The sequence below is a fragment of the Lutzomyia longipalpis genome, chromosome 1 (assembly GCF_024334085.1).
Source record: "Lutzomyia longipalpis isolate SR_M1_2022 chromosome 1, ASM2433408v1".
Lineage (NCBI taxonomy): Eukaryota > Metazoa > Arthropoda > Insecta > Diptera > Psychodidae > Lutzomyia > Lutzomyia longipalpis.
Window position 1 is genome coordinate 26,660,167 of NC_074707.1, and position 21,476 is coordinate 26,681,642.

General features: G+C 40.3%; 1 protein-coding gene across 4 annotated transcripts; it reads left to right on the forward strand.

Annotated features, from left to right (window-relative positions):
• Positions 1-129: 129 nt before the first annotated feature.
• LOC129797419 (dynein heavy chain, cytoplasmic) lies at positions 130-20,818 on the forward strand. 4 transcript variants are annotated; one of them, XM_055839942.1, is made up of 15 exons: positions 130-491; positions 1,040-3,056; positions 3,125-3,230; positions 3,955-6,996; positions 7,068-7,614; positions 7,679-8,313; positions 8,388-8,414; positions 9,282-9,899; positions 9,989-11,148; positions 11,218-12,698; positions 14,580-14,778; positions 15,287-15,404; positions 15,524-18,579; positions 19,582-20,300; positions 20,380-20,818. In XM_055839942.1, exons 1-14 carry the CDS (start codon positions 251-253, stop codon positions 20,297-20,299), a joined length of 13,965 nt encoding a protein of 4,654 aa, XP_055695917.1. In that variant the 5' UTR covers positions 130-250; the 3' UTR covers position 20,300; positions 20,380-20,818. The 4 variants fall into 4 exon arrangements, with proteins under 4 accessions (XP_055695917.1, XP_055695918.1, XP_055695920.1 ...); XM_055839943.1 differs by lacking the exon at positions 14,580-14,778 and adding an exon at positions 13,100-13,295 and having other exon boundaries at positions 183-491; XM_055839945.1 differs by lacking the exons at positions 8,388-8,414; positions 14,580-14,778 and adding an exon at positions 13,100-13,295 and having other exon boundaries at positions 183-491.
• Positions 20,819-21,476: the final 658 nt, after the last annotated feature.

The window sequence follows — 21,476 nt, forward strand, 5'->3', positions numbered from 1 at the left end:
AGAAATCGCATTTTTGAAAATGCAAAAAAAAAGTTCGTTAAGTTCAAATTTTATTTTTGGACCAGCTACATGCGCATGTAGTGGTAAATTCCACATGTTCCACACGCACACCACTAAAAGCAGACATTTAACAGTTAGACGTCTTGTGTCAAAAATTTTGTCTCGTCTGCAATTTGGGAAGAGTGAAAATTTTTATCCTGCAATTTTGTGTTGAAAACTAATATATTTCGCTATTGCTTGAGTGCAAATCATGGGTGATTCCATGGAGAGCACGGAAACACCGGCGGACTCGCAGAATGTGGCAATTGTGGAGTATGGGGCGTTCGCAAATTATCTACGTAAAGCAACCACCATCTTGCTGCCGGAGGAGGACGTGGTGCCGCCCGCTCTCAATCTGGCCCTCGAAGATCGTTCCAACCAGGAGAATATTCGCAAATTCCTCAGCGACTCCCAGGTGCAGGCGCTGTATATCCAGCGCTGTTGCTCCAAAGGTATTTTATTTTAAATTAGGGCGTTCCGGAGAAATTTTCTCCGCCATTTTGGATGAGTAGTCAATCTTTCGTACATTCGTACACATTCGTCACATCTTCGTAGTACTTTCGTAACTTTTTTCTTAGGTTTCAATATTTCATAAAATAAAATATAAAGTCTGCAACATAATGAATATGAGAGTATAATGGTAGTAGGGAAAATCTGATTTGAACTAGTATCGATTATATTCATATCTTATTCAGTTATGATTATTATTGATTAAATTTTCTTACAATGTTTTGTTTATTTTTTTTCTAATATTTCACATGTTCTATGAAAGTTTTCAAGTTTTCACGTAATTTTTGTAACCCCTATTAATCTTTCGACGAGTTTTTTATGCTGTCATTTTGCCGGTTCTTTGACCTTGACAGTGATTACAGCTGATTCTTGTTTTGAAACGGTAAAATGTAAACAAACCAATTTTTTTTTATTAGGCCGTCGGATTTTTTTTTTTACTTTTTTTATCAATATTTTATTAGTTCTAATAAAAAAAACTATAAATTTGCAGAGGATGAAAACGACCAAACACCAGAAGGCGATGAAGAGAAAGAGTTGGTGACCTACTACATCAGCAATGAGGTCATCTACTCCAACCATCGCATGACATCTCTTGTTTGCATTAAACGCGGTGGAGTTGTGGAAGCTGACAAATCAATCCACTCGCAGGTGCGCCTCATTAACTTTTCGGAAGGCTCCCCCTATGAGACCCTCCATGCTTTCATCAGTAAATCCCTGGCACCCTACTTCAAGAGCTACATCAAGGAATCCGGGCGTGCTGATCGTGATGGGGACAAGATGGTGCCGAGTGTGGAGAAAAAGCTGGCAGAGTTGGAAATGGGATTGCTGCACTTGCAGCAGAACATCGATATCCCAGAAATTTCACTTATTGTGCACCCCATTGTGAGCCAGACGATTAAAAAGTGTACTGACGATGGGTATAAGGCAAAAGTCGGGGATTTTGGAGACAAAGTGGAGGATTCTTCTTTTCTCAATCAGCTGCAGAATGGTGTTAATCGCTGGATTAAGGAGATACAGAAGGTGACAAAGCTCGATAGGGATCCATCGAGTGGAACGGCATTGCAGGAAGTCTCCTTCTGGCTGAATCTTGAGCGAGCCCTTCATAGAATTCAGGAGAAACGTGAATCACTCGAAGTGACTCTAACACTGGATATTCTGAAGCACGGGAAGCGTTTCCATGCGATTGTCTCCTTTGACACGGATACTGGATTGCAGCAAGCACTCGCAATGGTTGCCGACTACAATCCCCTGATGAAGGACTTTCCCATTAAGGATTTGCTTTCGGCAACGGAATTAGAGAAGATACGTTCGGCAGTTCAGTCGATTTTTTCGCATTTGCGCAAAGTCCGTAGCACCAAGTATCCGATACAACGTGCCCTTAGACTTATTGAAGCCATTTCGCGGGATTTGAGTCAGCAATTGCTGAAAGTTCTCGGCACACGGCGTCTCATGCACATCCCCTTTGATGAGTTTGAGCGTGTGATGAATCAGTGCTTCGAGGTGTTCAGCTGCTGGGATGATGAGTATGACAAGTTGCAGGCACTTATGCGAGATATTGTGAAAAAGAAGCGTGACGAGCAGCTAAAGATGGTGTGGCGCGTGAATCCGGCGCACAAGAAACTCCAAGTGCGCATGGAGAATATGCGAAAGTTTCGACGACAACATGAGCAACTTCGCACGGTAATTTTACGTGTTCTCCGTCCATCGCGTCAGGCTGAGAGTGCCCAAGGCGACAGCATTCCGGAGACGAAGCAACCGTACAGCTTAGAATCGACCGATGCAAATGCCATCGAGGAAGTGAACTTGGCCTATGAGAATGTCAAGGAAGTAGAGTGTCTCGATATCACCAAGGAGGGTACTGAGGCATGGGATGCAGCCGTTAAACGGTATGAGGAGCGTATTGATCGCGTCGAAACAAGGATCACTGCTCATCTACGTGATCAGCTTGGCACAGCTAAGAATGCCAATGAGATGTTTCGCATTTTTTCCCGGTTCAATGCCCTCTTTGTGCGTCCGCACATCCGCGGGGCTATTCGTGAGTATCAAATACAACTGATTCAGCGCGTTAAGGACGATATTGAGGCACTACATGAGAAGTTTAAGGTGCAGTACCCGCAGAGTAAGAGCTGCCGCATTTCCAATGTGAGGGATTTGCCTCCAGTTGCGGGATCAATAATTTGGGCTCGTCAAATTGACAATCAACTTACAATGTATCTCAAGAGGGTAGAAGATGTTCTCGGCAAGGGCTGGGAGTCACACATTGAGGGGCAGAAGCTAAAGAATGATGGTGATAGCTTCAGGGCGAAATTGTCCACGTTTGATGTTTTTCAAGATTGGGCACGTAAGGTGCAAGAAAGGAATTTTGGCATAAGCGGAAGGATTTTTACAATTGAATCCAGTCGTTCGCGCACTGGACGTGGCAATGTCCTCAAACTAAAGGTGAATTTTCTACCGGAGATCATTATGCTGTACAAGGAGGTTCGCAATTTGAAAAGTCTAGGATTTAGGTAAAATAATTCATTTTGCAAAAAGGTGAATGAGAATAGCCTGTTATAAAATTCTTTTCACCTTTCAGGGTTCCACTGGCAATCGTGAACAAGGCTCATCAAGCAAATCAAATCTATCCTTTTGCTATTTCTCTAATCGAAAGTGTTCGCACCTACGAAAGGACTCTAGACAAGGTGAGCTAATTATTTCTTCTTCTTCCTTTTTTTATTTCACCAAATAGCACAGGATTTATTGAATTTTTAATACACACTAATATCACCATAATACAGTGCTTCGTTAGAAAACATTTATCAAAAATTGATATTTCTGCAAAAGAACTTTTAGAGCTTCTATGTGTGTTATTACATCAAATGAAAAAAAAAAAAACATTATTTTCTTTTTAATACAATCAATCATTAAAGAAGTTACCCTCAAATGTAGAGAGAACATTATGGAAGAACAAAAAAAAACAATTTTTGTGTATTTTTTACATGCAGCTAACAAATAGGAGTTTAGCACAAAATTCCGTATTTAAGGTAGTTTTTTAAACCAACATCAAGCTTCGCACATTAATTTTTGGGTTACACGATGATTGAAATGGTTGACTTTTTGAATTGGAATTTGTATTTTATAATTTTGCTCTATCCGATTATTTTGTGATAATGTAGCCAATAGCATAAAGGCTGCATAAAAGAATTAAATTATACAAAAAGTCAGCTATTTCGTACTTACTGTAACTACATACTTTGGCTATTATGTACGTAGTATTATTATTCTCTATTATAATTTCATGTTCTCTTTTGTTTTTCAAAACATTCATGCTTATGCTTTTTCTATGGAAATTAATGCAGGTATTATAAATTAGAAGATTTATCTTGCTATTTTTTCTTTTCTTTTTTTCACACACAAATATGATAGATTGAGGATCGTGCTAGCATTGTTCCCCTTGTGGCTGGTTTGCGCAAAGATGTTCTCGCGCTCATTTCCGAGGGAATCCAGTTGGTGTGGGAGAGCTACAAGCTTGATCCATATGTGCAGCGTCTATCGGAGTGTGTTGTGGCATTTCAGGAGAAAGTAGAGGATCTCCTTGTGGTTGAGGAGCAACTTGATGTGGATGTTCGTTCACTGGAGACATGTCCCTACAGTGCTGCTACCTTTGCGGACATTCTATCGAAGATACAGCATGCTGTTGATGATTTGTCGTTGCGTCAGTACTCAAATCTCAATGTTTGGGTATCGCGACTCGATGAAGAGGTGGAAAAGAAATTGGCAGCTCGTCTACAGGCTGGTATTCAGGCATGGACTGATGCATTAACGGGAAATAAAAAGGAAGTGGATTTGTCAATGGATACCGATGCACCGGCACAGCCTACGCACAAACCTGGTGGTGAGCCACAGATCTTGAATGCAATTCACGAGATTCGTATTACAAATCAGCAAATGTATCTTTATCCATCAATTGAGGAGGCCAGATTCCAGATAATGCAGCAACTTTTTGCATGGCAAGCCATTGTGACGTCTCAGACTCGTCTGCAGAGTTCACGGTATCAAGTTGGTTTGGATAAGCCGGTTTCTCAAACGTACAGGAATCTACTTACAAAGCTACCAACTGGTTCGGAGACCATTGAGCATGCCTACGATGCAATTGAAGGGAAAATCGGTGAAGTTCGTGTGTACGTCGATGAATGGCTCCGCTATCAGAGCCTCTGGGATCTTCAACCTGATATCCTATACGGACGTCTCGGGGAGGATATTAACTTGTGGATCAAGTGCTTGAATGATATCAAGAAGTCACGTACCACTTTCGATACATCCGACACACGTCGTGCGTATGGACCAGTTGTCATTGACTATGCAAAAGTGCAGGCAAAGGTAACCCTTAAGTATGATTCGTGGCACAAGGAGGCTCTAAGCAAGTTTGGGACACTTCTTGGAAATGAAATGACCAGCTTCCATGGGAAAGTGTCTAAATCTCGTAGCGATCTAGAGCAGCAAAGTATTGAAGCTGCCAGTACTTCCGATGCAGTTAGCTTCATTACATACGTGCAATCGCTAAAGAAGGAGATGCTAATTTGGGATAAGCAAGTTGAGGTCTACCGCGAGGCTCAGAGAATTCTCGAACGTCAACGCTTTCAATTTCCAAATACGTGGCTACACGTGGATAACATCGAGGGTGAATGGTCGGCATTTAATGAGATCATGAAGCGCAAGGATTCAGCCATTCAGACACAGGTTGCGAGTCTTCAGGCAAAGATTGTGGCCGAAGATAAGGCCGTTGAAGCGCGTACAGGAGACTTTTTGAATGATTGGGAGAAAAATAAGCCAACAGGTGGACGTATTCGACCAGATGATGCCCTTCAGCAGCTCCAAATGTTCGAGAGCAAGTTCTCACGGCTAAAGGAAGAACGCGATAATGTGGCAAAAGCCAAGGAAGCACTTGAGCTCCAAGAGTCGGCAATTCAAAACAATAGTGGTGAAAGGATGAATGTTGTGCTTGAGGAATTGCAGGATTTGCGTGGAGTTTGGAGTGAATTGGCAAAAATTTGGTCACAAATTGATGAAACACGTGAGAAGCCATGGTTGTCCGTGCAACCGCGTAAGCTTCGTCATTCATTGGAAACAATGCTCAGCCAACTGAAGGAGCTACCTGCTCGTTTGAGAATGTACGAGAGCTATGAATACGTGAAGAAGCTCCTCCAGAGCTATATAAAGGTAAACATGTTGATTATTGAGCTAAAATCGGATGCCCTGAAGGAACGACATTGGAAACAACTCACAAGGCAACTGAAAGTCAATTGGATCCTCTCTGATTTGACTCTTGGGCAAGTTTGGGACATCAATCTCCTCAAGAATGAAGCAATTGTCAAGGATATCATCCTCGTGGCACAAGGAGAAATGGCCCTGGAGGAATTCCTTAAGCAAGTTCGTGAATCATGGCAAAATTACGAATTGGACTTAATAAATTACCAAAACAAGTGTCGCATTATTCGTGGATGGGATGATCTGTTTAATAAAGTCAAAGAACATATTAATTCCGTGGCAGCGATGAAACTCTCGCCGTACTACAAAGTTTTCGAAGAAGAAACCCTTACGTGGGAGGAGAAACTAAATCGCATTAATGCTCTCTTTGATGTGTGGATCGATGTTCAACGGCGCTGGGTGTATCTAGAGGGAATCTTTTCAGGCAGTGCTGATATCAAGACTCTCCTACCCGTGGAAACGTCTCGTTTCCAGAGTATCAGTTCGGAATTTTTGGGATTGATGAAGAAAGTTGCAAAATCCCCCAAAGTTATGGATGTTCTCAATATTCCAGCTGTACAGCGATCCTTGGAACGCCTTGCAGATCTCCTTGGGAAAATTCAGAAAGCCCTGGGAGAGTATCTTGAGCGTGAAAGAACATCCTTCCCACGATTCTACTTTGTGGGCGATGAGGATCTTCTCGAGATTATTGGCAACAGCAAGAATGTAGCTCGTCTACAGAAGCATTTCAAGAAGATGTTTGCCGGAGTCGCGTCAATTATTCTCAATGAAGACAACACTATTGTCTTGGGGATTGCATCGCGTGAAGGTGAGGAAGTCCGTTTTGTTCATCCAGTTTCAACTGTTGAGCACCCGAAGATCAATGAATGGCTTAGTATGGTGGAGAAAGAGATGCGTTTCACACTTGCTTCATATCTGGCTCAAGCTGTGCAAGATATAAAGCAATTCAAGGATGGGCAGATTGATCCGCAAAAGTATATGGAATGGTGTGACAAGTATCAAGCACAGATTGTTGTTCTAGCAGCTCAGATTCTATGGTCTGAAGACGTAGAGTCAGCTCTGCAGCAAAGTACGGAGAATACTGGTGGGAAGAATCCACTAAATCGCGTTTTGGCTACAGTTGAGGCGACACTTAATGTGCTGGCAGATTCAGTACTACAGGAACAACCAGCGTTGCGACGTCGCAAGCTAGAGCATTTGGTAAGAATATTCATTTTTGTATAACTTTTGAGAATTTTCTTTTTATTCCTTGTTCTTTTTTTTCTCTCTAGATTAATGAATTTGTCCACAAGAGAACAGTTACACGACGTTTGTTGGCAAATAAGGTGACAAATCCGAAATCCTTCCAATGGCTCTGTGAGATGCGCTTCTACTTTGATCCCCGTCAAACGGAGGTTCTGCAGCAACTAACAATTCACATGGCAAATGCAAAATTCTTCTATGGATTTGAATATTTAGGCGTTCAAGATCGCCTTGTTCAGACACCCCTTACAGATCGCTGCTATCTCACCATGACACAGGCCCTCGAATCCCGTCTCGGTGGGTCACCCTTTGGTCCAGCTGGTACAGGAAAGACGGAATCAGTTAAAGCTCTTGGCCATCAACTTGGCCGTTTTGTCTTGGTCTTCAATTGCGACGAAACATTCGACTTTCAAGCTATGGGTCGTATTTTTGTGGGACTGTGTCAAGTCGGAGCTTGGGGATGTTTTGATGAATTTAATCGTTTAGAAGAAAGGATGCTTTCTGCGGTATCACAGCAAATTCAAACCATTCAGGAGGCCCTTAAATCTCATCAGGATAGCAACAAAGACACTCAAAGTGAGGCATTCTATCAAGAATTTCGGTTAGAAGATGGGAAGTAACTTTATGGATTTCTTTATAGGTATCTCTGTTGAATTGGTGGGAAAACAAGTTCGTGTGTCATCTGATATGGCAATCTTTATCACGATGAATCCTGGCTATGCGGGACGATCAAATCTTCCGGATAATTTGAAGAAACTTTTCCGTTCGTTGGCCATGACAACACCTGATCGTCAACTCATTGCCGAAGTTATGCTCTTCAGTCAGGGCTTCCGTTCAGCCGAGAAGCTTGCTTGCAAGATTGTTCCATTCTTCAAGCTCTGCGATGAGCAACTCTCCAATCAATCGCATTACGATTTTGGATTGCGTGCCTTGAAATCCGTTCTTGTGTCAGCTGGCAATGTTAAGCGTGATCGCATTATGAAGATTAAGGATAATATGAAGCAACGTGGTGAAGAAAATATCGATGAGGCATCCATTGCGGAAAATCTCCCAGAGCAAGAGATTCTCATTCAATCCGTCTGTGAGACGATGGTGCCAAAACTCGTGGCTGAGGATATTCCATTGCTTTTCTCCCTACTAAGTGATGTCTTCCCGAATGTCAAGTATACACGGGCTGAGATGCAGGGACTCAAGACGGAAATCCGAAAAGTTTGTGCCGAGGAGTACCTTGTGTGTGGAGAAGGGGATGAGCAGGGATGTGCATGGATGGAGAAGGTGAGTCGATATTTAGTTAAATGAATTATTTAATTTTTGTACATAAGATTAATCCAAAAATGCACGCAATAAAGGGATTCGGAGAGACGTGGGTGGAAAAAGTAAGTTACTAACATGTTTTTATGTAAATAGAACGTTGCAGTTTTGTCCTTGGAATGGTTTTGCTTGTAAATAGATTAGATAGTTTCTATAAGTACCCATTTAGCTAACAAATCTTTAAAAAAATATGTTAAAGTTTTTGTCTCAAGTAATATCGAAAGGAAAATTGATCAAAAGTAATCTTTTGAGTGTAATTCATGTTCCAGTGTTCTCAAATCTGTTTAAAAAAAACCGGTGTATCCGTTCTCTAAAGTTTCTCAGTCAAATAATATTAAAAGTTGTTCGTTTTTTCTAAATTTTCTTTATTCCTTCGTGCAGCATCCAATTCTACACGCGAATAGACGTGAAACTCCAAAGATAAAAGACAAAAACGATAGAATTAATCAAGAAGATGCAAGTCAGAGAAAAAAGCGGACTTCTTTAAATCCGAAATGTCTTAATTTTTCAAACAAGAATAGAAATCTTCAAAATTTAAATGTAACTGAGGCATTTGAAGATCGGTCACAGACCCAAGATGAAGAAACACAACAAAAGGAACTATTGCCAAATTTTCTAAAGGATTTGAGCGTAAATGAGCGTCCATTTGGTCTTGGTTTGGGGACAGAACATTGATGGGATTGAAAATAAAAATTTACGTTGTTGCTGTATTGTTGAAGTAACAAAATTGATTCAAAATTTTTTGATGAAAGACTGTTTAATTGGAAACAAGAATTGAAAACTGAATGAATGAATGTGAAAAAAAAAGAGACGAAAAATTTAACATATTAAAAGAAAATAAAATTATATGTGTTTTATTAGTTAAAATCGTGTCAAGAAGACGCTTATCTTTGAAAGTTTTTTAAAAAAAAATTCTTATAATTTTCATGTAGGTTCTACAATTGTATCAAATCTCCAATCTCAATCATGGTTTAATGATGGTTGGACCATCGGGATCGGGTAAATCAACAGCCTGGAAGGTTCTTTTGAAGGCTCTCGAGAGATTCGAGGGTCTCGAGGGGGTTGCCCATGTCATTGATCCCAAAGCTATCTCCAAAGAGGCACTGTATGGAGTTTTGGATCCGAACACACGTGAATGGACCGACGGTCTGTTTACGCATATTCTCAGAAAGATTATTGACAATGTTCGCGGTGAGATTAATAAACGCCAATGGATTATCTTTGATGGGGACGTCGATCCGGAATGGGTGGAGAATTTGAATTCAGTTCTCGATGACAACAAACTCCTCACCCTACCTAATGGTGAACGTCTCTCGTTGCCGCCAAATGTGAGAATAATGTTTGAGGTGCAAGATTTGAAATTTGCAACACTCGCTACGGTTTCTCGGTGCGGTATGGTTTGGTTCTCAGAAGATGTTTTATCCACGGAGATGATCTTTGACAATTACATGATGCGCCTCAAGCATATCCCGCTCGAGGACACGGACGATGATTACTTTGCGTCAGCCGGGAAGGAGAAAAAAGACGATGAAGCATCCCCAGCATTGCAGGTAAAAGCAGAATAATTTTTCTTAAAAATTTCTTTTTTTCTCCTAAGAATGTTAACACTCAAACTGTTTCCTTCCTTGTCTTTCCTCAGACACAAAGAGAGGTTGCAGCACTTTTGCAATCCTATTTCGCAGCAGATGGTCTTGTTGTACGATGCCTTGAGTATGCCATGGAACAGGAGCATATTATGGATTTCACACGTCTACGTGCCCTCAGCTCGCTTTTCTCAATGCTCAATCAAGCAGCAAGGAATGTTCTCATTTTCAATGCTCAACATCCCGATTTTCCCGTAACATCTGAGCAACTTGAACAATTTATCCCAAAAGCTTTGGTCTATTCGCTCTTGTGGTCCTTTGCTGGGGATGCTAAATTGAAGGTTCGCTCGGATTTGGGAGACTTCATTCGTAGTGTCACCACAATTGGGTTACCAAGCAACACGGGAGCACCCATTATTGATTATGAAGTCAGCATCAATGGCGATTGGCTTCCGTGGTCCAACAAAGTTCCCGTTATTGAGGTGGAAACGCACAAAGTTGCCGCTCCGGATGTCGTTGTTCCCACATTGGATACAGTGAGGCATGAATCACTACTGTACACCTGGTTGGCTGAACATAAGCCAATTGTCCTCTGTGGACCTCCTGGATCGGGAAAAACAATGACACTTTTCTCAGCACTGAGAGCCCTTCCTGATATGGAGGTGGTTGGTTTGAATTTCTCATCAGCCACCACACCGGAACTCCTACTGAAGACCTTTGATCACTACTGTGAGTACCGTAAGACCCCGAATGGTGTTATTCTGGCACCCGTGCAAATTGGCAAGTGGTTGGTGCTGTTTTGCGATGAAATCAATTTGCCGGACATGGATTCATATGGGACACAACGTGTAATCTCATTCCTGAGGCAGTTGGTTGAACATAAGGGCTTCTATAGGGCCGGTGATCAATCTTGGGTAACGCTGGAGCGTATCCAATTTGTTGGGGCGTGCAATCCACCAACTGATCCGGGACGAAAGCCACTCTCGCATCGATTCTTGCGCCACGTGCCCATTATCTATGTAGATTACCCAGGAGAGACGTCGCTCAAGCAAATTTACGGCACATTCAGTCGCGCAATGCTGCGAATGATGCCATCGCTGCGTGGTTATGCTGAACCATTGACCAACGCAATGGTGGAATTTTATCTAGCATCGCAAGATCGCTTCACGCAAGACATGCAGCCGCACTATGTCTATTCACCACGTGAAATGACAAGGTTGGTTCTATTTTTTTGTTGTTTGAATTGAGAAATTCTTCTTATTATTTTTTTTTTTGACAAAATTAGATGGGTGAGAGGAATTTGCGAAGCCATCCGACCTCTTGATACTCTAGCTGTAGAGGGTTTGGTACGTCTATGGGCACATGAGGCACTTCGGCTCTTCCAAGATCGTCTTGTGGAGGAATCTGAACGGCGGTGGACGAATGAGAATATCGATATTGTTGTGGCAAAGCATTTCCCATCGGTGGATCACGACAAAGCCCTCGCCAGACCTATTCTTTACAGTAATTGGCTCTCTAAGGACTACATGCCGGTTAATCGTGATGAATTGCGTGACTATGTAAAGGCACGCCTTAAGATTTTCTACGAAGAAGAACTGGATGTGCCACTTGTGTTGTTTGATGAGGTGCTGGAGCATGTTTTGCGCATCGATCGAATCTTCCGGCAGCCTCAGGGGCATTTATTGCTGATTGGTGTGTCGGGAGCGGGAAAGACAACGCTGTCGCGTTTCGTGGCATGGATGAATGGGTTATCTGTGTTCCAGATAAAAGTACACAATAAGTACACGAGTGAGGACTTTGATGAGGACCTCAGGTCTGTACTGAGACGTTCTGGGTGCAAAGATGAGAAGATTGCATTCATTTTGGATGAGTCAAATGTGCTAGATTCGGGATTCTTAGAGAGAATGAATACCCTCTTGGCCAATGGAGAAGTTCCTGGGCTTTTCGAGGGTGATGAATACACAACGCTCATGACGCAGTGCAAGGAAGGAGCACAGAGAGAGGGCTTGATGCTAGATTCAAGCGATGAACTCTACAAATGGTTCACACAGCAGGTGATGCGTAATCTTCACGTTGTCTTCACAATGAATCCATCGACGGATGGCCTGAAAGATAGAGCTGCCACGTCTCCAGCTCTCTTCAATCGATGTGTCCTGAATTGGTTTGGTGATTGGTCCGAATCGGCGCTCTTCCAAGTAGGCAAGGAGTTTACAATTCGTGTGGATCTTGAGAAGCCAAATTGGACAGCCCCGGACTTTTTCCCATCTGCTTGTCCTCTCATCCCGGCAACGCCCAATCATCGCGATGCTGTCATCAATGCTTGCGTCTATGTACACCAAACCCTCCACAAGGCCAATGCACGTCTTGCAAAACGCGGTGGACGTACCATGGCAATCACACCACGTCACTATCTCGACTTCATTCATCACATGGTGAAGTTGTACAATGAAAAGCGAAGTGATCTTGAGGAGCAGCAGCTGCATCTCAATGTTGGTCTCAATAAGATTGCCGAAACTGTGGAGCAGGTTGAGGAAATGCAGAAATCCTTAGCTGTAAAGTCGCAGGAATTGCAAGCAAAGAATGATGCAGCCAATGCAAAGTTGAAGCAAATGTTCAAGGATCAACAAGAGGCGGAAAAGAAGAAGGTGCAATCGCAGGAAATTCAGATTCAATTGGCCGAACAAACGGTGCAAATTGAAGAGAAACGCAAGCGTGTCATGGCTGATTTGGCTCTCGTTGAACCAGCCGTTATTGATGCCCAACTTGGTGAGTTCCTTTTCATTTTTTTTTCTTTTTCTTTTAAATGAGTTAAAAAGCGGTTTCCTAACAAACTTTTTTCCCTCCAGATAAATGAGAGTAAATTGAGCACTTTTACTAAAAGTTGTCACACATAAGAAAAAGCTTTTGGTTTTATATAAGAAAAAATGAGATTTAATACTCTATTCTTTAGTCTCGAATAACGTTTACAAATATTTTTAATTAAGTTAATCTTCCTTTTTTTTGAGAAACTGTTTTTGTATTAATTTTTTATTCCTTTTTTTATTTAGAATTAAAATTTTCTAAATAAAAACAAAGCTTTAATTCCTTACGTGTGATAGCTTAAACACATTTTTTTAAGGCACAAAATTTTATTAAATAAAACGAAACAAATATGTGTGTAATTTTAGCTGTGAGTGGCATTAAAAAGAATCAATTGTCGGAGGTAAAATCAATGGCAAATCCACCGGCGGCTGTAAAGCTAGCTCTTGAATCCGTGTGTCTTATGTTGAATACTGAAACGACAGACTGGAAGACAATCCGCCAAGTTATGGTGAAAGACTCATTTATATCATCGATTGTCAATTACGATACATCATCAATCACGTACGGATGATAAAGACATGCAAAAAAAAAATTGCAAATTATCTTTATATACCTCCTAATCTGCTATAAATCAATTTTAGGGAACTTTTACATTGAAAAAATATATAACAGAATGCTGATTGATTGATGGCATATTTATAATGTAACTTACTGCCCATTTGGACCATCAATCAGTATTCTAAGTAAATATGTATTAAGTTCCTTATCTCTTGTTATAACAAACTAATGCAATTTTGTGCATAATAATCCATTATACCTCTCGCAGCTACATACTTCTAACTCCATTTCTCATTGCCTTGATGCTGCAATGAACTTTTATTACCTTTTTTTGTGTTCACAAGAAAAAAAAATGTTTTTTTGCTTTTCTGTGACTAATCTTTAACTTGATGTTATTGCCCAAATTACATTTACTTATTTATCTTGTCAAAGTTTTCTCACTTCAAATGCACCATAGAAATGAAAAAAAAATTGCAACACATAAAAAAAAACGTCAGCAATTGAAGAAAAAATATAATGTACAATATATTTCCAAAACAAAAATGTACCCCCTGTGAGAAAGTCATTTTTTTTACCTCTACACACTGACAGAAAGATTTATAATTTCATTGAGAAAGAACAAACGTAACTTCTTTATCTCAATGCTCTTGTATTATTATACCTAATATTATTGTTTGATGTAATAAAGGTCAGTTACCTTATGCAATATTTCACTGCCGAAAATATTTACTATGAAATTGAATAGACTTGTGCGGACGAATGAGAACTTCAAATAAGTATTTCTGAAGTAATAAATCAATATGTAATTGATAATTATTTTTTTGTCGACAAAAAAAAATATTTAGTTAAAGTTCATGTTCAGGGAAACAAATTGCTTGATGCATTTTTCTTTATAAATTTTTAATTAACTTTTTTTCGAAACTTGGACATATGATGAAAGTTTTCTGCTTCTTCATAATAAATCATTTTTCAACCATTAATCATCGTTGATGCAGGGCGTGCTGCTAAATCAATTGGTTGTCAAGTTTACCTGAAATTATGTTAGTCAAAATGTCAAGAGGAAGATATTTGTTTTAAAGATAAAATTTCTTGCAAATCTTCCCCTTATTTCGTCCTTTTAACTACATTTATGTACATTAATGTCAAATTAGAAAAAATAAGAAGAAACTTTGAATTAATTTATTCTTTCTGCCATGTGTAAGGAGAAGAACAAAAGAGATGAAAAGTACCTAACAAAGAATTTACTGACCCGCTAATGCGAAAAAAACATTAAATAACTTCTTCTAGCTGTAAAATCGATCAGGAAGCAGCATCTCGTCGAAGTTCGTTCAATGGCGAATCCGCCGGCCGTTGTGAAATTGGCACTCGAATCGATATGTTTGCTGCTGGGTGAAAATGCATCCGACTGGAAATCAATTCGAGCTGTAATCATGCGAGAAAACTTTATTAATTCCATTGTGTCTAACTTCAGTACTGAAGATATAACGTAAGCAAAGAAAATTTGAAGCTGAAAAAAAAATTATGTAGATTTCCATGTATCAATATTTTTGTCACTATGTAGATTGTGTGTTCAACACCAAAGTGTAGAGAGTAGGTTTTATTTATTTTTTTTTATCTTTTTCTTTTGCTGCAAAAATCGTAGAACATATAGGCAGATGCTGCATTATCAATCTTTTTTTTATATTTATCGGATGAGACCAACTTCAAAGAGATGTTTTATCTTTGGAATTTAATTGAAAAAAAAAACATTCCGTGGGTTGAATTACTGGTTATGGTACAAAATGCTGTAGATATATATTTGCTTTAGAACTTTTAGAAGAAAAGCTTTTTATAAACCAAGTTTAGTTTAGTCAACACAATCTAAAATTCATCGTAATTGCATGCTAAGCTTGCTCTGGTGATGGTTTGTGTGTGCTTTTGCTGTTTATTTATTTAAATTCTTAATAAGGGATGAAAACACAAATTAATATTTTCTTTTCTTGATGCTTCCAAAGCGATGATGTACGTGAAAAGATGAAGACGCGCTACCTTTCAAATCCAGAATATAACTTTGAGAAAGTTAACCGTGCAAGTATGGCTTGTGGTCCTATGGTTAAATGGGCAATCGCTCAGGTAAGTTTTATCATTAATTTAACATTTGCAAATAAGGTATTTTCATTACATGAAAACAGACATTACCTATGGAAAATTTTCCATAAAACTTCTTCTTTTTTTTTCAAATTAAATTTCAGATTGAGTATGCTGATATGTTAAAGAGAGTTGAACCACTCCGTGATGAGCTACAATCACTTGAAGAGCAGGCGCAAGTTAATATGAAGCATGCTCAGGATATTAAGGATTTAATTGCTCAGTTGGAGCAGAGCATTGCAGCCTATAAGGAAGAGTATGCCCAGTTGATTTCTCAGGCGCAAGCAATTAAGACGGATCTTGAGAATGTTCAGGCAAAGGTAGATCGTTCGATAGCTCTTCTGAAGAGTTTGAATATTGAGCGAGAACGGTGGGAGGCAACGAGTGAGACATTCCGTTCGCAAATGTCTACAATTGTGGGTGATGTCCTTCTATCTGCGGCATTTATAGCCTATGGAGGGTACTTTGATCAGCACTACAGAAATAATCTCTTTACAACGTGGTGCCAACACCTTCAGGCTGCGAGTATTCAGTACAGGGCTGACATTGCAAGAACAGAGTATCTATCGAATCCAGATGAGAGACTAAGGTGGCAAGCAAATGCCCTGCCAACGGATGATCTATGCACGGAAAATGCGATCATGCTGAAGAGATTCAATCGCTATCCACTCATAATCGATCCATCAGGTCAGGCAACAGAGTTCATAATGAATGAGTTTAAGGACAAGAAGATTACAAAGACAAGCTTCCTGGATGATTCATTTAGGAAGAATCTAGAATCAGCTCTTCGTTTTGGTAATCCGCTTCTTGTTCAGGATGTTGAAAACTACGATCCCATTCTCAATCCGGTGCTCAACAAGGAGCTACGTCGAACTGGTGGACGTGTCTTGATTTCTCTTGGAGATCAAGATATCGATTTGTCCCCTTCATTTGTCATCTTCCTATCCACGAGGGATCCAACAGTAGAATTCTCTCCGGATATATGTTCCCGTGTGACATTTGTTAACTTTACCGTAACACGAAGTTCTCTGCAGAGTCAATGCTTGAATCAGGTACTCAAGGCTGAACGTCCGGATATCGACGAGAAGCGATCGGACTTGTTGAAGTTGCAGGGTGAATTCCATTTGAGATTGCGACAACTTGAAAAGAGTCTCCTTCAGGCGTTGAATGATGCCAAGGGAAAGATTCTCGATGATGACTCAGTTATTACGACACTTGAGACCCTCAAAAAGGAAGCAGCGGATATTGGGCAGAAGGTGGAGGAGACAGACAAGGTTATTGCCGAGATTGAGACTGTATCGCAGCAGTATCTTTCTCTATCGCAAGCCTGCAGTAATATCTACTTCACCATGGATAGTCTCAATCAAGTACATTTCCTCTACCAGTACTCTCTGAAGATGTTCCTGGACATTTTCAGTACTGTCTTGTATAATAATAACAGGCTTGAAGGTATTACGGACTACACAACTCGTCTCGGAATTATAACGAAGGATCTTTTTGCCGTGTGCTATGATCGCGTAGCCAGAGGAATGCTTCATGCTGACCGACTTACATTTGCTCTTCTTTTGTGCCGAATCCACCTCAAGGGCACATCAGAGTCAAATATGGATCAAGAGTTTAATTTCTTTTTGCGCAATAAGGAAGGAATTGTTAGTGGACAGCAGAGAGTTGAGGGATTGACGGGAGAACAACTTGAGGGTGTTAATCGTTTAGCTACGCGCCTTCCCATATTCCGAAAGCTTCTTGAAAAAGTTAAATCAATTCCTGAACTCGGAGCATGGCTACAGCAAGGTTCTCCGGAGCAGTGTGTTCCTCAACTATGGGATGAATCAAAAGCTCTCTCTCCTATCGTATCAGCCATGCATCACTTGCTCTTGATTCAGGCTTTCCGTCCTGATAGAGTAATTGCGGCAGCCAATCTCTTTGTGGCTACAGTTCTAGGGGAAGATTTCATGCCGCTTGCTGAGAAAGAGTTGGACTTTGCAACCTGTGTGGAGAAACAGTTAACATCAAATACACCGGCTCTTTTGTGCTCAGTTCCAGGCTTCGATGCTTCAAGTCGTGTAGATGATTTAGCAGCTGAGCTGAACAAACAAATCTCCAGTATTGCTATTGGCTCAGCAGAAGGTTTCAATCAGGCTGAAAGAGCGATAAATGCAGCTTGCAAGAGTGGACGGTGGGTGTTACTAAAGAACGTTCACCTCGCACCACAGTGGCTTGTGCAGTTGGAGAAGAAACTCCATTCACTGCAGCCACATGCTGCTTTCCGACTTTTCCTCACAATGGAGATCAGTCCACGTGTTCCTGTGAATTTACTACGTGCTGGCAGGATTTTCGTTTATGAACCTCCACCGGGTATTCGCGCCAATCTTCTCAGGACTTTCTCAACTGTCCCCGCAGGACGAATGATGAAGCAACCCAGCGAGAGAGCACGACTCTACTTCCTTCTCGCGTGGTTCCATGCAATTGTACAGGAACGTCTACGGTATGCTCCGCTTGGTTGGGCAAAGAAGTACGAGTTTAATGAATCAGATCTACGCGTAGCTTGTGATACTCTTGATACGTGGATCGATGCCACAGCTATGGGACGCACAAATCTTCCCCCAGAGAAAGTTCCATGGGATGCTCTTGTTACACTTCTCTCCCAAAGTATCTACGGCGGGAAGATTGACAATGACTTCGATCAGCGTCTCCTACAGTCCTTCCTTGCTAAGCTCTTCACAGCGCGCAGCTTTGAGGGTGATTTTGCCCTCGTGGCGAATGTTGATGGGGTCGCTGGGGGTCCCAATGGGCAGCGACACATCACAATGCCAGATGGGACGCGACGTGATCATTTCTTGAAATGGATTGAGGGTTTGGCAGATCGTCAAACACCCTCGTGGCTGGGATTGCCAAACAATGCGGAAAGGGTACTCCTGACTACGCGTGGTACGGATCTTATAAGTAAATTGCTAAAAATGCAGCAGCTTGAGGATGATGATGAATTGGCATACAGTTCGGCAGATGAGAGTCTCGATTTGACGCAGATGAAACAAGAGGATGGTCGTCCATCGTGGATGAAGACACTTCATAACAGTGCATCGTCATGGTTGGAGTTGTTGCCTAAGTCACTAGCAACGCTCCGGAGGACCGTGGAAAACATCAAGGATCCGCTCTACAGGTATGTGTCTTGTTGAATTGAATGGGATTTTTTGAGATCTAATGGATATTTTATTGTTTGGGTTGATTGGAGGGAGAATGATATAAATAGATAACGGATCTGTTACATAAAGCTTAAAGCATAAGCATAGGCTAGATATCATTCTCCATAATGCTCATAAATACTCAAAAGAAGCTTATTTTTTTTAAAGATTTATTTATTATTATTGTGAGGGATGATTTTGCATAAAGCATTGATTTTAATTCTGATAGAATAAAACTAAACAAAATAGGAGATTACTTCAATCATTGAACGTCTCTTTGTATGTCTTTCCAATGAATTTTCGTGCCAAAAAAAATCTTTTTTTTTATAACCCTCCTCATGTTTCTGATTATGAGATAAAGCTTCCAAAGAAGAAATTATCTTATTTAACTTCAAATTCAGATTTTTAATGAGAGGTTTTTATTAGTACATATTTCATGAATTATATCTTCAAGAAATTCAAAAGAAAAAGTTTTTTTTGTTGAAAATGTGTTTAAAAATAAAACTTTTTCTCATTTAATAGTGTAAATGTCTATTAAATGAGCCTCATACGTACACAGTATGTATGCGATATGCCATCTACGGCTTGTATGTGATTTTTGAAGTGTTTAAAAGTGATGGTAGAAGAAAAACCATTGCAAATTACGGGTGAATTGGCAATTTATACGCGCTGCTGGGGTATTGCATAAATAAATCGTTGGTTCTGTTTGATAAATTTTGAAAGTCTCTGCAGCAGCTCATTGTGACGGTCCTGGGGAATTCAATTAACGCGCCATGATGATCACAATCTCTACTAAATACCTCTTTAGGGTTCATACTGATGCGATAATAAGATGATTTGGTCATTTAAAAAAAAATATTCGTTAACCCTTTCAGAAAATTGAAAGTCTGAGAGGAATTGGAATATAAGTGATTGTTTATCATACAAAAATTTAATAATTTTGTAAATTTCATTTGGAAATCTTTTACAATCTTTCACAGATACTTTGAGCGTGAAGTGGCTTCTGGGGCAAAATTGCTGCAGACTGTCATCTCTGATTTGCAGGATGTCGTGTTGATTTGTCAAGGGGAGAAAAAGCAAACGAATCACCATCGGAGTATGTTGAGTGAACTCGTAAGGGGTATCATTCCAGTGGGATGGCGTAGATATACTGTCCCAGCGGGATGTACAGTTATTCAGTGGATTACAGATTTCAGCCACAGAGTGCAACAACTACAGAAAGTTTCCACCTTGGTGTCGCAGGCGGGTGCGAAGGAACTTCAGAGCTTCCCAGTGTGGCTTGGAGGACTTTTGAATCCTGAAGCTTATATTACGGCAACACGACAGTGCGTAGCACAGGCCAATAGTTGGTCACTGGAGGAGTTGGTGTTGGATGTGACGATAAATGAGACCAATTCAGAGGCTGATCAGAAGGACAGCTGCTTCGGTGTGGTGGGATTGAAATTGCAAGGTGCCCAATGTAAGAATAACCAATTGCTACTCACTTCCACCATCATGATGGACCTACCCTTGACCCTGCTCAAATGGTCACGATCCACGACTGAACATCGCTCTGGCAAGCTCACGTTGCCCGTTTATTTGAACTCCACGCGAACGGAACTTCTTTTCACTGTGGATTTGGCCGTTGCACCTGGGCAAGATCCCCATAGTTTCTACGAGAGAGGTGTGGCTGTTCTGACGTCCACGGCACTCAATTAAGGTATGTCTACACTTTATGCACATTTTTTTCCTTGTTTTCATACTCTATTGTAATAAATATAATATGTTGATGCGAACAGGAGGAGCAGAGATGACGTACGAGCAAGAAATAAAAATGACGATACACAGTGTTTTGGTGAAGGGCAGCAAAAAATAAATAAAAGAAGAAACCCAGTGAAAGAATCCTCCTCTCACAGTAATATCTTTCAACTTGAAAAGTTTGCAATTCATTTTTTTTACCTTACCTATGAAATGCTTCCAATATTTAATCTTTTTTTTTCACTCTTGATCCACATAATATGTAATGCTTACAAGTTTAAATATTTATGGGAAAAATATATAATGAAGCTCCCAAAGTAATAACATTATAAAATATACATATATTGTAATCACAATTTGTTCGCTTTATAAAGCACACAATTGATGGGCACTTTCTTCCAAGGTGTAGCCAAATGCTCCCTGGAGATATTAACGCTCTGTTTAATTGAAATATAAATAATGCAAAATGGTATTAAATAATGCTCTGTGTATATATTCAATGATGTTCCACTCAAAGCTGTGTTTGTCGGAGAAGAAGGATACTCTGCAATTCAATCGATGTGGTCAATGGACGATGGAGTATATGCTACGATGATGTGGGTGTGTCAATGAGGGCCACATATTGAGCCCAGAGGTGCTTCCTCACCTTTTGTGATTACTCTCGCATAGTTTTCCCATCAAAAGCATCCTCAAAAGATGTTGGCAATTTGTCTCAATTTCCCCCCGAACAAACATTTGCAACACGAAACCGTTGAAGGTCTCGCGTGTCGCCGTTCTTCTTTGTGAAAAGCAAAATATTATGATGACTCTTTTTACCATCGAACTTTAAAAAGTGTGCAGCTTCTGCTGAATTTTCCCCAACAAGTTCACCATTTATTGAGCATTTTCCTTCAGTTTATAATGACTTGCTATTTCGGATTAAAAACTTTGGTTTTTAAATGACTTTTTATCTTTATTTTTTTTACATAAGAAATGTTGTTTTATTAAATCTCTAAAGCCACAAATTTAACAGACAAGATTTTTTATATAAAACATAAAATTTTTCCAATTAATTTAATGATTTACCGCTGAAAATAAGAGTCAGACTAGGTGCTGTGAAGTGAGACAGCAAAAGACAAATTGGGATAGGGTAAAGGGT